The 11356-nt window shown below is 38.0% G+C and overlaps 4 protein-coding genes and 1 long non-coding RNA gene across 9 annotated transcripts; 2 read left to right on the plus strand and 3 right to left on the minus strand.

Annotated features, from left to right (window-relative positions):
• Nucleotides 1-439: 439 nt before the first annotated feature.
• On the plus strand, nucleotides 440-4869 carry LOC117789912 (zinc finger protein 184). Of its 2 annotated transcripts, none has more exons than XM_034629091.1 (6): nucleotides 440-609; nucleotides 2579-2727; nucleotides 2786-3255; nucleotides 3317-4149; nucleotides 4210-4581; nucleotides 4647-4869. In XM_034629091.1, the coding sequence occupies exons 1-6, from the start codon at nucleotides 455-457 to the stop codon at nucleotides 4768-4770; spliced, it is 2103 nt and encodes a 700-aa protein (XP_034484982.1). In that variant the 5' UTR covers nucleotides 440-454; the 3' UTR covers nucleotides 4771-4869. The 2 variants fall into 2 exon arrangements, with proteins under 2 accessions (XP_034484982.1, XP_034484981.1); XM_034629090.1 differs by lacking the exon at nucleotides 440-609 and adding an exon at nucleotides 1827-2237.
• On the minus strand, nucleotides 4813-6247 carry LOC117789914 (zinc finger protein 436). The gene is made up of 4 exons (XM_034629096.1): nucleotides 6092-6247; nucleotides 5226-6037; nucleotides 5088-5159; nucleotides 4813-5019 (listed from the first exon to the last, which is right to left on the minus strand). The coding sequence occupies exons 1-4, from the start codon at nucleotides 6206-6208 to the stop codon at nucleotides 4896-4898; spliced, it is 1125 nt and encodes a 374-aa protein (XP_034484987.1). The 5' UTR covers nucleotides 6209-6247; the 3' UTR covers nucleotides 4813-4895.
• A 267-nt stretch (nucleotides 6248-6514) lies between these two features.
• Nucleotides 6515-8107, minus strand: LOC117790662 (transcription factor Ouib-like). 2 transcript variants are annotated; one of them, XM_034630167.1, is made up of 5 exons: nucleotides 7919-8104; nucleotides 7563-7861; nucleotides 6951-7523; nucleotides 6780-6890; nucleotides 6515-6725 (listed from the first exon to the last, which is right to left on the minus strand). In XM_034630167.1, the coding sequence occupies exons 1-5, from the start codon at nucleotides 8033-8035 to the stop codon at nucleotides 6611-6613; spliced, it is 1215 nt and encodes a 404-aa protein (XP_034486058.1). In that variant the 5' UTR covers nucleotides 8036-8104; the 3' UTR covers nucleotides 6515-6610. The 2 variants fall into 2 exon arrangements, with proteins under 2 accessions (XP_034486058.1, XP_034486057.1); XM_034630166.1 differs by having other exon boundaries at nucleotides 6951-7861; nucleotides 7919-8107.
• A 301-nt stretch (nucleotides 8108-8408) lies between these two features.
• On the minus strand, nucleotides 8409-9328 carry LOC117790560. Of its 2 annotated transcripts, none has more exons than XR_004617988.1 (3): nucleotides 9248-9328; nucleotides 8648-9181; nucleotides 8409-8593 (listed from the first exon to the last, which is right to left on the minus strand). It is a non-coding gene; the product is annotated as an uncharacterized LOC117790560 (long non-coding RNA). The 2 variants fall into 2 exon arrangements; XR_004617987.1 differs by having other exon boundaries at nucleotides 9233-9321.
• Nucleotides 9329-10052: 724 nt separating this feature from the next.
• On the plus strand, nucleotides 10053-11354 carry LOC117790559 (zinc finger protein 317). Of its 2 annotated transcripts, none has more exons than XM_034630039.1 (4): nucleotides 10053-10234; nucleotides 10302-10861; nucleotides 10928-11176; nucleotides 11248-11354. In XM_034630039.1, the coding sequence occupies exons 1-4, from the start codon at nucleotides 10112-10114 to the stop codon at nucleotides 11345-11347; spliced, it is 1032 nt and encodes a 343-aa protein (XP_034485930.1). In that variant the 5' UTR covers nucleotides 10053-10111; the 3' UTR covers nucleotides 11348-11354. The 2 variants fall into 2 exon arrangements, with proteins under 2 accessions (XP_034485930.1, XP_034485931.1); XM_034630040.1 differs by having other exon boundaries at nucleotides 10058-10234; nucleotides 10302-10857.
• The last annotated feature ends 2 nt before the right edge of the window (nucleotides 11355-11356 follow it).

Raw genomic sequence — 11356 nt, forward strand, 5'->3', positions numbered from 1 at the left:
AAATTATAACAAGGTGGTAGCTTCGCTCGACGCTGCCTCTTTTTCGTGGCCACGATTGCTCAGTACGAATTCAAACGTCGTTGTGAGCGGATGCGTCGCGGACGCTGTGAGAAATGCCGCGCGTATGTAAAATTTGTCGCTCAAATTCGAGTCGTTTGATTCGTGTTCCCAGAGACATAAATAGAAGACAAATTTGGATAAATGCAACAGAAACAATATTAGAAGACCAAGATAGAATTTGTGAAAATCATTTCAATGAAGGTGATTTTTATATATTACCCGACAGCAAGGCAAAGCGTAAGGTTTTGCAGCCAAACGCAGTTCCTCAAAAAAAGTTGCTGTCGTGGTCCCGAGAGAGAGCGGAGTCAACACCTTGTTATAATTTCATCATGCCGCAGAGGACAGCATTCGATTTTACTTTTCAGCCTGAGTATGTTGTCAAACGACAACAAACATGCATTTTTGGTCAGCGCGATATCGTTATTTTAAATTTGTTGTATATTATAATCGCAGGCGTTTGATCTCGACTGTCTTACAAAAAGGCCTTCTTCAAGACCCTAGCGCATCAAATACACATTCAGAATTTGTGGATGTTAGTTCACATACAGAGTAAGTGCACCTGATATAAAATGGTTTATCTTTTCAAATCAAGTATATAAATGGTATGCAATATTAAAGAGGAAATTTTAGTGCAGAACCCTAAAGAAAATAAAGGATCACAAATAGAGAAAGTGAATAGAAAATGAATTCCCGACTGAATATATTCATTCATACCGAAATAAATTCAAACGGATTAATAGCCTTTTTCCACGACAGCACATTTGGCACATTCGACGCCATTTTCATTTATTAACCATGATTCAGTTGTCAACAAACTTCGTGGTGAAAGTGGTTTGTCAACATTAAAAAAAATTCTTCAAATTATTTGTTTGGTTCAATAGGATTCTTGAATAATGCTCAATAAATGCCAAATCTGTGGCTCAATTTCAAACGCGGTAATTCGTGTTCCAAAAAATGAAAATAAGAGAAACTTATGGACAGATGCAGCTGGAGTTGAGCTAGATGAAGGACATAGAATTTGTCTAATATATTTTAAAGAAACTGATTTCCACTGTGCATCCGATAGCAAGGCAAAATGGAGGCGATTGTCACCAAACGCAGTGCATCAACGCAATGAATCCTATACCATGGTCTCGTCGGCAGCCGAAGCTCGCTCGTTTATTCACGATGCAATACGTTTTGTGCTCTCGTAGGCAGCCGAAGCATTAAGCTAAGGGAATAATTTTGCCGACGAGACCACCATATATTTATTTCATCATGTCCATCATGTCGCTCGTTCTTGTCCCTTAGCTTCAAAGCATGCTTACTTGTTGACGCAGAATGTTGTGTGCAAATGATTTTTTTTCTTACATTACGTAGCAACAAAAAATGAGCTATTGCAGTTTTTGCCGCAAGCAAGTACCAGGTGTCAAATTCATTCATGCACCAAAATGTGTAATGAAACAAAATTTGTGGGAGGACAGCCTGGGCTGCAGCCTTGGAGTGAACTCCAAAATTTGCGATATGCATTTTGATGCTTCGCAGTGGAAGTCGGCTCCAAAGAAAGGGCAAATCTTTAAAAGAAGGCGACTAAAAGATGATGCTGTTCCGCAAATACACTTCGAACCTGAATCTGAAATCACTCCAAGAAAGTAAGCTAACCGTTTTAAAATTAAATAAGTATAGGCATACTTATTGTGAGCATTGTTAATGGACTACTTTTTTGCCGACGAGACAACCTTATACTTATTCCATCATGGAAGGGGCAAGCGTTTGACAGTATGCCTGCAAACGTCGTCGAAAGAGGTCGTTCAGCGCGAGTTGTATTTATGTAAGGTGACGTCTTCGTTGACGTGCTCTATGAAAGAGACACTTTAACAAACTCAATAGATAAAAATAGTGCGTTATTCCTCATTATATCTGAAAATGGCCACAAAATACTGTGCGCTCTGCCGTAAGAGAACGACGGAAAGGAATGTTTTAGTACCACGTGACGACAGCAGAAGGGAGCTCTGGTCAAGGATCACAGGCGTTCAATTTACGCGCTCTAGTAGAATTTGTGGCAGCCATTTCAATGATTCTGACTTCTTTTACTACCCGTCCAACAATGCAAATAAACGGAGACGTCTTCTGCCAACAGCTGTACCCCAAAAGCCAGGAGCCAAGCAAGTGTTCACAGAACATATGCCATCAGCATAGTATGTTTACATTTAAGTTATTAATATGCTCATTAGCAAAAGAAAGTTGGTAGCTTGCAAAGGGAATTGGCTAAGATATTCACAAAAACAATAACAAATAAATTGTGCAGAACCAAGGTGAATTCACTAATAAATTATATAAATTCACCTTCACCTATATAAGGTATATCGATGAGTTATCGATTGTTTAACAGCAGTTGTCAACACTGTTCTCAGTTCGTCGATGCGACGTCACAAATAGAAATAAAATTGTAAAAAGAAAAAATGAAGTGCGCGGTGCATAATTGCACAAACAAGTTCAAGTCTAGACAAAAACATTCTCAACAATTCAGTTTTTTCAGTTTTCCAAAAAATCCGGATGTTTTAAAAAGTTGGCTCACATTTTGCCGCAAGAACAACAATGACAAGATAAAGCCATACCAAAAAAGCGTCATTTGCAATGAGCACTTTAAGGAGGAGGACATCCAAGGAGGATTGCAATTTCAAATGGGTTTGTTTTATGTTCTGTACATGTGTCCACACAACTAAATTGTAATTCAATGTTTTAGGATTGTGCTCGAAGAGAACGCTGAGACCAGGCGCCGTGCCATGCATCAATAAAAATGATATGAGTGAGGCCGAACGGGAGAACTCGGAAAAGCGCAAGAACAAATTGTTGGTCGCAGAGCTGCTCGAGGAAGCGGAAGCGCGGGAGGCGGCCGAGGCTAGTGGAGAAATTACAATTGCCCCTGACTTTGTCCGAAATACAGGCATTGTCTCTGTTCCCGATTTTGTTAGCGCCACTGGAAATGCCTTCGTTCCATTCACACCCGCACCTACAGATACAGATCCCTTGGCTGAGGAGCAATCGGAGGCTGATATTTCCACAAGTAGCAGTAGAAAGGATGTTACTTTAATCAATAAGAACAAATGCCGCACCTGTTCTCGTCCCTTTGTTGTTGACGAAAATGCCAAAGATCTGTGCAACGAGGAAAACGCAGTCATGTTATATCACATAGAAGTTATTACCGGCATTTGGGTTAGTGTTTATTCTCTACAGGTCTTATTACTTGGTTATATGTTAACATTTTACATTTTAGATCCAATGCAACGATGAAATTTCGCGATTCATGTGCTCCAAGTGTGTGGACAAGTTGCGCACAGCCATTGAGTTCCGGGAAATATGCATTCGTACAGAGCTGCTGCTTACAGGTGGCGACGATGTTGAACTTCCGGAGAACGACATGGAACTGTGCGATAGTGATAAGGGGGAAGCGCAGTTGATTGACCATATAAAAGAGGAGGAATTTATTTCAGTATTTCCGGGTGAGGAGGAAGATGGATTAACAACTGTAATTGAGCCGTTATCAGGATCAGTAACTAAAAAAATCGGTCAGGTATTACATCCGGCGGCAGTGGATTCAAGTAGTCTTGCTCTGGGTGCCCAGATCTATGAAGATCTTTTAAATGAATATCTAGGAAAGGAGAAGAAACCGCGACCCAAACAAAAGACGGCAATAAACCCAAACGGGAAAGAAGAAGACACCACGACCAAATCAAAAGTCGACAATAATTCCAAACGCCCATCCGTGAGACAAAGACAAAAAAAGCCTGGGGAGCCAGCGCCCAAGCGTACAAGACGCACGAAAGAGGAAAAAAATCGGATTCGACGTGAACAGATCAGAGCCATGCCACTCAATCACGTGTGCGATCAGTGCGGAGCATCTTTCCGGGTGAGATGCAATCTGACAATACACATGCTGAGACATACGCACACCAAAAACTACGAATGTCCCGAATGCCCTAAGAAGTTCTATGATGCATACATGAGGAACATGCATATCCGTGTGCGTCACAAGGGGGAGCTTCCGTTTGTCTGCAATTACTGTCCGCAAGCATTTAGTTCATCCAACACACGTTATCTGCACGAGAAGTAGGTGCACAATTGTCATTATAATATGCCATATATTAACTATAGCAATCGTCATTACAGAAACGTTCATGGAGCATCTCCACGCATTCATAGAAATGTGAATAAATCGAATCCATGGAATGAACGCAAAGCAAGTAAAACGCAGCCGGATTCACTGCCAAAGGAAACTGTCCGTAACTTTTGCATGTATTGCGATAAAAGCTATGCCACGAAATACGCGCTGAACGGACATATCAATCAGCATTTGGGTCTTACTCCTTATAAGTGCAAAAAATGCGATATGAGATTTGCGACACCTCAAGCTAAAAAGAAGCACGAGATGAGGCACGATAGTAAGCGTCCCTTCGAGTGTGACATTTGCCTCAAAGGATTCTACACACGCACCAAGCTTAAGGAGCATGAACGGATTCATACGGGCGAACGTCCTTACAGGTTAATCATTTGATTAATTATTTTCTATATACATGAATTACAAATATAACCTTTTTTTCTTGCAGATGTGACCTCTGCGATGCATATTTTAGATACAAGTTCAACTTGCATTCGCATCAGTTCAGTAAAATGCATAAGGACAATCTGAAAAAGGCGCAAAGCGAGAAAATTATCGAAGACTCAAGTTAATTGAGGAAATTACACTATTATTTGTATTAAGTTTTGTAAAAATTCAGTGAATAGCTTAATTTTTTTTTATAAAAACAAGTCTCAAAGCTCCAACAACTATCTCGCTCTTATAACTTAAATCATTTTTAATTCTTTTGTTTTAATTGACACTTTTTGTTTTTCCGTCGCTGATTGGCAATATGATTGGATGAGCTCAAGTGCTGAGCGAGATTGCCGGCACGCAGGAACCAAAGATCACAGACATCACAGCTGTCGGATGAACAAGAATACAAATTAAACAAAAACAAACTATTTCCTGTTGTCAAATTTGAACTTACTGAAATGTGCGTTCTCCTCTCTTAATCAGCTCCGTTTTTGACTGCGGCGCTCGTCCCTTTTTACAAGCCTCACTGCAAACAAATTTGTTTTAAACATTAGATTGATTTCTTAACGAGGTAAAGATGCCTGTCACTCACCGTTCATGTCGCACGCGTGAGCTGTTTGTACTGTATTGGAGACCACAGAAGGTGCATTCGTATGGACCTTCTGTATGCTTCAGCTGATGACGTCGGAGCAGATGTAGTGTGTAGCATTTCTCGTTGCATTGCTTGCACTCGTAGTTCTTAGTTCCTGTGTGCCGCAACAGGTGCATATTAAGATTGCTGGCGTCCTTGAATTGCCGACCACAATGCTCACAGATGCAGGGACGAGCTCCAGACCATTGCCGTTGAGGATCTACAATACGTTTCGGCTGTTGTTCATCGGTCAATTTAATGTACATAGTTCTTTTCCCGACACGCATTGTATATTTGCGGGAAACTGGTTTAACTCCGGTACTTGATTGAGTTTTTGGTATGTCTTCAGGCGTCTTTTGCGCAATATCAGCAACTGCAGTAAGTGCGGGTGGTTCCTGCATATCCACATCATAGGAAAGGCCGGCATACTCGTCGGAATCTGGCTGAGCATCGTAATTACATTCGCTTATTTGCTCGATGTCATCCTGATGTGGGTCATATAGTTCATCTTCGATTTGATTAAACGACTCTCCCGTTGTCTCCTCCTTAATGTCATATGTCACTGGCTCTTGCTCCTCAATTCTAAGCGGATCGACAATCTTCGCATCTTGTGCGGTTGCTGCCAAATTGACATCGTTTGAGGTCAATTTCGATTTACGTTTGGAGAGGAAAGCCTCAATTTTTGTGCAACGCTTGCGAAAGGAGCTGACCTTCTTTAGCAGCGTCTGACACTCCCCGCATATGTAGATGGGATATCCGACCACATTTTGCACCTGAAATAAAATAATATTAGTACCTTTATTAGCTTAGTTCAACTGTCTCAGCACCCAGCAATTGGTTATTGTGCGAATGCAGTGTAAGAGACGGCGACCAATAGGGGAAAATATGTTAATACAACTTTCTGCATTTACGGTTTTGCCGCAAGTACGGCAAAAATCTTCCATTTTATACAAAAAAAAAAAACCAACACAATTTGTTCAATTTGCGAACTCTACGATTGTTGCAGTGTGACTGTTTCTGGTCAACAAAAATATACCAAACTTTTCTGTTCCATATTCTATAAATATACTAGCAAAAAACTTGAATTATTTGAAAAGTGACTGGCCGCCTTAATAATTTTTGAAAAGTGGTCTTTTTTTATATTTATTGATTTATTGTTAAGAAATTTAAAATTAAAATTTATAATTAAAATTTAAAATTTCAAACAAATATTCTTTTACAATAAAAATATATTTTATTATTGTATGTGAGATTTTACTATTTATTTTGTACATTAAAGAAAAATACTTGATTTTGAAAAGTTGGTTCGGTTTAATAGGAGTAACAACAGTAGAATCTGAATTTCATCACTTAGTTTCTCTCAATAAATCCTCGTTCGCTTGCTTAAAAGCATGCTGTTTTGAACGTAGATGAGCCTTCAAGTGAGTATTACGTTGAAAGTTTCTGTCGCATATGGCGCAGCTGGAAAGTGTACGAGTTATAATTATATTTATGACGGTAAATTGTTTTACTTACAAATATGCGCGAACGCCATTGTGTATTAAAAGGTGTCGCTTAAGACCCGATACAGCACTAAACGCTTTTCCGCAGAACTCACAGGGATAAGGACGTTCGTTGGTGTGACAACTATTAAGAATAAAGAATTGTGAATTTAGTTTTCGAAAATTGAGTAACTATTCTAATTACCGCTCATGTACTAGTCGGCCTGTGCTGTTTTTAAAAGTTTTATCACAGTATCTACAGGAATAAGGGTGCTCATCCTGATGCACGATTCTTTCATGCCACTGCAGCAGGTGCTCAGTGTAAAATCGTTTAGAGCACTCTTTGCATTGAAAGTTTTTGATGCCGGTATGTCGGAGCATATGGAGTTTGAAATTGCTCTGATCAGTGAAATGCCGGCCACATTGATCACAGATGAAGTTCCGAAGTCGTTGTTGCCGTTTACGTTCAATTACTTGCTCCTCTGTCAGATTCTTCCAGTTCGTGTAACGTTTTTTCTTGACTTTAGCTTTACGAGATTTGTTCTGGTCGTTTTTACCACTATGATCTGGACTGCTCTCCTTAAAAATTTTTTTTTTCTCCGTTTCAATATGATCTGTTTCGGCACTTTCGCTTGCAACGTCACTTGAACTTAAGAAATATCCTTGATTGTCATTTGGTCCTAAATCATTGACCGAGATCTCCTCCACATCTTCCACTGACTTTTGACTGTCGTTGCCATTCATTTCAGTCTTTCCACTGGATATTGAGGAATCATCCAAAATATCCATTGGCATATTTTGTGCAGTGTCTTCCTCCTCTTGAAATCCAACCAAATCTTCTAAGTCTCCGACATCCTCATCAGCTTCCAGCTCATCGATTTCATGAATTTCTTCATCGCTCTCAAAGTAAATATCTTCTTTTGTAATATTATTAATACTGTCTTTGTGTTGACTATCGATGTGCAACGAGGTCTTTAAAATTCCTAAAGTACTCTGAAGTTTCTCTTGAGTCTTAATGCATCGCTCTCGAAATACTTTAATATGAAATACCGCTTGTTTCAAATCAAGCAGACAGCATCCACATATGTGAGATGGTAGTTCTGAATCACATTCCAGCTGCATATGAAATACAGTTATTAGAAATAAATCTATTCTGCATGTTTATGAACTTACCGCTGTTCCAACAACCATTTGTATATTTTTTAGGATTTCCATGTTTTCAAACTGAAAGAGATTAGTGGCATTCTTGTTGTAAATTACATTACCACAAGTACGACACTGTAGCGTCATTTTTGGATAACTCAGAGTAATTTGCGACGAATCTTTAAGATACAAATAAACAATTACTATTTATATGCACAACAGCTGAGAGAAAACAGCTGAAATTCGCTGATATTCTGAATGTCTTTTAAGTAAGAAGAAGCAGTAGCCGACACTGGCTTAAGAGGTCCAATTTGGAAAATTTTTATATTTTGTTACTGTATGGCACCCTATTAGGCATGGCATGATAAACGGTTCCTCTTCTGTAAGGGTCTCAGTTAACCACTGTGTCCTGCGAACATATCCGGGGGTTCCTTCCATTCGTTTTGCGAAATTAGACTTCCTTTGAGAGATTACACAAGTTATCTTGTAAATTTAATAAAAAAAATGCATAATTTTTAAGTACATTTTCTCGATTTATCTGTAATTAGAGTCAATGTTCATCACAACGGGGTTGTCCAGAAATATAAATTAAAGTTCATTATATTATACAACTGTTCTTTAAATCTGCGTTAGCTTATTTCAAGCATGCTGTTTGGAACGCAGATGAGCGGTCAAGTGAACATTACGTTGAAATTTTTGGTGCAGCTGGAAAGTGTACAAATGTTAATTATATTAAAGGTTGTAAACTGTTTTACTTACAAATATGCACGAATGCCATTGTGAGTTAGGTGGTGGACTGTTTAAAGACTGTTTAAGGAAATGAAGGTTTTATCGCAGTATTTACAGGAATGAGGACGCAAGTTAAGTTAAGTTTAAGTTGAATTTAACTTCACTTGACTTTTCCTGGTCGTTTTCATCAACGACACTATCCGGAATGCTCGATATAGAAATCTTCTTATTCTCTATTCGCGTTTTATTTTTTTCTGCACCTTCTATTACAGCGTTTATTAAATTTGAGAAACTTTCTTGATTGTCATTTGGGCTTAAGTCATTGTCCAATATCTCCTCAAGTTCTTCTAATGAATCTCGACAGTCACTGCTGTTTATTTCATTTTTCACTTTTATAATACTATTAATACCGTCATTGAGGTCCTGCGAGATCGTTGAGATCTTCTGGGTACCCTGAAGTCCTGATGCATCGCTCTCGAAATACTTTCATATGGGATACCGCCCGTTTTAAGTAAATCAGACAGCACCCACATATGTGGTACGGTAGCTCTGGATCATATCAAGCTGCATATGAAATTCAATTATTTTAAATTTGTTGCATTTTGATGCACTTACCGCTGTTCCATTTACCATTTGAATGTCTGTTAGGATTTCTAGGTTTTCCATTTCAAAGAGATAAATGGCATTCTTGCTGTAAAAAACACCACCAGAAGTACGACATTTTAGTGTACGACATTTAATAGATAGAAACATATGTAGTTATGCGCAACAGCTGATTGACAACAGGTGCAGTTGTCATACATACAGTATGTAAACTAACTATTTTTACCAGGGACCGTAACTGTTAAAAGATTTTGATTTCTTTACCAAATATATATTATAAGAGATATTTGTTATTTTATTTTAAATGTGTTGAGATATCTAAAAATATTTAAATGCTTATTTAAATTTAAAATAAAATCTAAATAACAAATCGTTCAGAATTTTTTGGTATTTTGTTTGACAGTAAATCTATATGTATATTAATTTCTGCACCTGCCTTAAAAATATAGAACTGCAACAGAATTTAGAAATAAAAATTAAACATAATAGAAAATTCGTCCTTGGAGAACATGTGCATATGAAAGGTATTAAATCATGGCTCACAAATATTTTTAAATTTTAGTAATACATCACTTGGTTCAAAAATAAGTGTTTATTTTTAATAAAACTTGATATTTAATTTTACCTTTCCCAAAATCTGAAGTAAATAATTTATATTAAATAAATCGTAAATAGTTTTTGGCTGACATTCCTAATTACGAATATGGACAATTTGGATCTCGTTTAATATTATAAAGCCAATTAAATACTGTATATTTTTTATTTTGTCAAAACAGTTACTTGATGAACTGTATGATGAATGCCGTTTAGAGAAGAAGAAGCAGTGGATGAAATTCTAAACAAAAGATCATAAGCAATTAATTCTGGCAATTACATGGATATGTAACAAAGATGTCAGAAAAAATGTGTCGCATTTGTTTGGTCGATATCAGATCGTCCTCATCCCGGGTTGACATTTTCACTGAGCAGAATGTCCACTTAATTCGGCAAATATATTCAATTACTGGAGTGCAGGTAGTTTAAATAATAATAGTTGAATATAACTCCGCTTGGTATTAAATGCACCTTTCACCATTTCTAGCTAACGAATATAAGTGATCAGCCCAGACACATGTGTATCACTTGCCTGATGAACTTGGGAACTGCCATCAAGTTTCGCCAACGTTGTATCATCTCTCAAAAACAATTAAGAGCTGAAGACCATCCCAAAAATGTTTTCTACGAAACAATAGATATTAATCATGATGTTAACGACCATTTCGAAAGTGATGACTCCGCTGCACTGGATATTATTGAGAAAGTCCATGAGGTAGATTACGAAGTAGCTACGGTTCATGACATTGAGGAAGACAGTGACTCTCAAATAGATTACTATTTTACAACGACTGAACAAACTGATGACAATAACGTCGAGCAATCGGATAAGGAATCGGAGCATATTGAAGTTGAAACACAATGCAAATTTCTTGACAAAGTCAAGAAGTCAAAAAAAGAAGCAATAAATTGTAAGCCGAACAGAAGCACATCCAATAATCCAGTCCGGTCGTTTGTATGTGACGAATGCGGCAAAAAATTAAGCAATATAAGCAATTTTCGAGAGCACAAATTGCGGCATGCAGGCATCAAGAGATTTATCTGCAAGTCCGATTGACTTATTATGTATATATACTTGAATTGACTGAGCTAAAAAAATGCCTATTTTTGTAGGTTGTGTCGCAAAAGTTTTACAACACAAAAGGAGTTGACTCGTCACACTCGCGGACACACTGGAGAACGTCCATATGCCTGTAGATATTGTCCCAGCAGATTTGCAGATCTCGGTACAATTCGACAGCATGAGAGACGCCACACTAACACTCGACCTTTTGAGTGTGCGGTATGTGGCAAGAGTTTCTTCAGCTCAAATAGCCTGAGCAAACATCGCTTGAGACATCAAGATATGCCCCGCACTCATCAGTAAGTAAATCTTGAGTTGATAAGTAATCAAAATGTTTACAATTCATTTCTATTTATTTACTATCTTACAGTTGTACGATCTGTGATATTTGGTTCCAGAGACCCGATCATCTGGCTGCGCATATGAACTGTCGTAGTCACAAAATTAAGGAGCAGGTGCTCATCGAATAGTGCAACACG

Source organism: Drosophila innubila (genome assembly GCF_004354385.1).
Source record: "Drosophila innubila isolate TH190305 chromosome 3R unlocalized genomic scaffold, UK_Dinn_1.0 2_E_3R, whole genome shotgun sequence".
Classification (NCBI taxonomy): domain Eukaryota; kingdom Metazoa; phylum Arthropoda; class Insecta; order Diptera; family Drosophilidae; genus Drosophila; species Drosophila innubila.

Excerpts from the sequence above, each read along its gene's own strand:
- LOC117789912 (XM_034629090.1), top strand. The coding sequence starts at position 1,966 with ATGGCCACAAAATACTGTGCGCTCTGCCGTAAGAGAACGACGGAAAGG. Across the intron at positions 3,256-3,316 it reads AAGTTATTACCGGCATTTGG|ATCCAATGCAACGATGAAAT; the intron begins GTTAGTGTTTAT and ends TTTACATTTTAG. Across the intron at positions 4,582-4,646 it reads ACGGGCGAACGTCCTTACAG|ATGTGACCTCTGCGATGCAT; the intron begins GTTAATCATTTG and ends TTTTTCTTGCAG.
- LOC117789914 (XM_034629096.1), bottom strand. The coding sequence starts at position 6,208 with ATGGAAGATTTTTGCCGTACTTGCGGCAAAACCGTAAATGCAGAAAGT. Across the intron at positions 5,160-5,225 it reads TCACGCGTGCGACATGAACG|TGAGGCTTGTAAAAAGGGAC; the intron begins GTGAGTGACAGG and ends ATTTGTTTGCAG. Across the intron at positions 5,020-5,087 it reads AGAGGAGAACGCACATTTCA|CTGTGATGTCTGTGATCTTT; the intron begins GTAAGTTCAAAT and ends TTCATCCGACAG.
- LOC117790662 (XM_034630166.1), bottom strand. The coding sequence starts at position 8,035 with ATGACGCTACAGTGTCGTACTTGTGGTAATGTAATTTACAACAAGAAT. Across the intron at positions 6,891-6,950 it reads GGCCGACTAGTACATGAGCG|TTGTCACACCAACGAACGTC; the intron begins GTAATTAGAATA and ends TATTCTTAATAG. Across the intron at positions 6,726-6,779 it reads AATGGCGTTCGCGCATATTT|CTGCGCCATATGCGACAGAA; the intron begins GTAAGTAAAACA and ends TACACTTTCCAG.
- LOC117790559 (XM_034630039.1), top strand. The coding sequence starts at position 10,112 with ATGTCAGAAAAAATGTGTCGCATTTGTTTGGTCGATATCAGATCGTCC. Across the intron at positions 10,235-10,301 it reads ATTCAATTACTGGAGTGCAG|CTAACGAATATAAGTGATCA; the intron begins GTAGTTTAAATA and ends CACCATTTCTAG. Across the intron at positions 11,177-11,247 it reads GATATGCCCCGCACTCATCA|TTGTACGATCTGTGATATTT; the intron begins GTAAGTAAATCT and ends ACTATCTTACAG.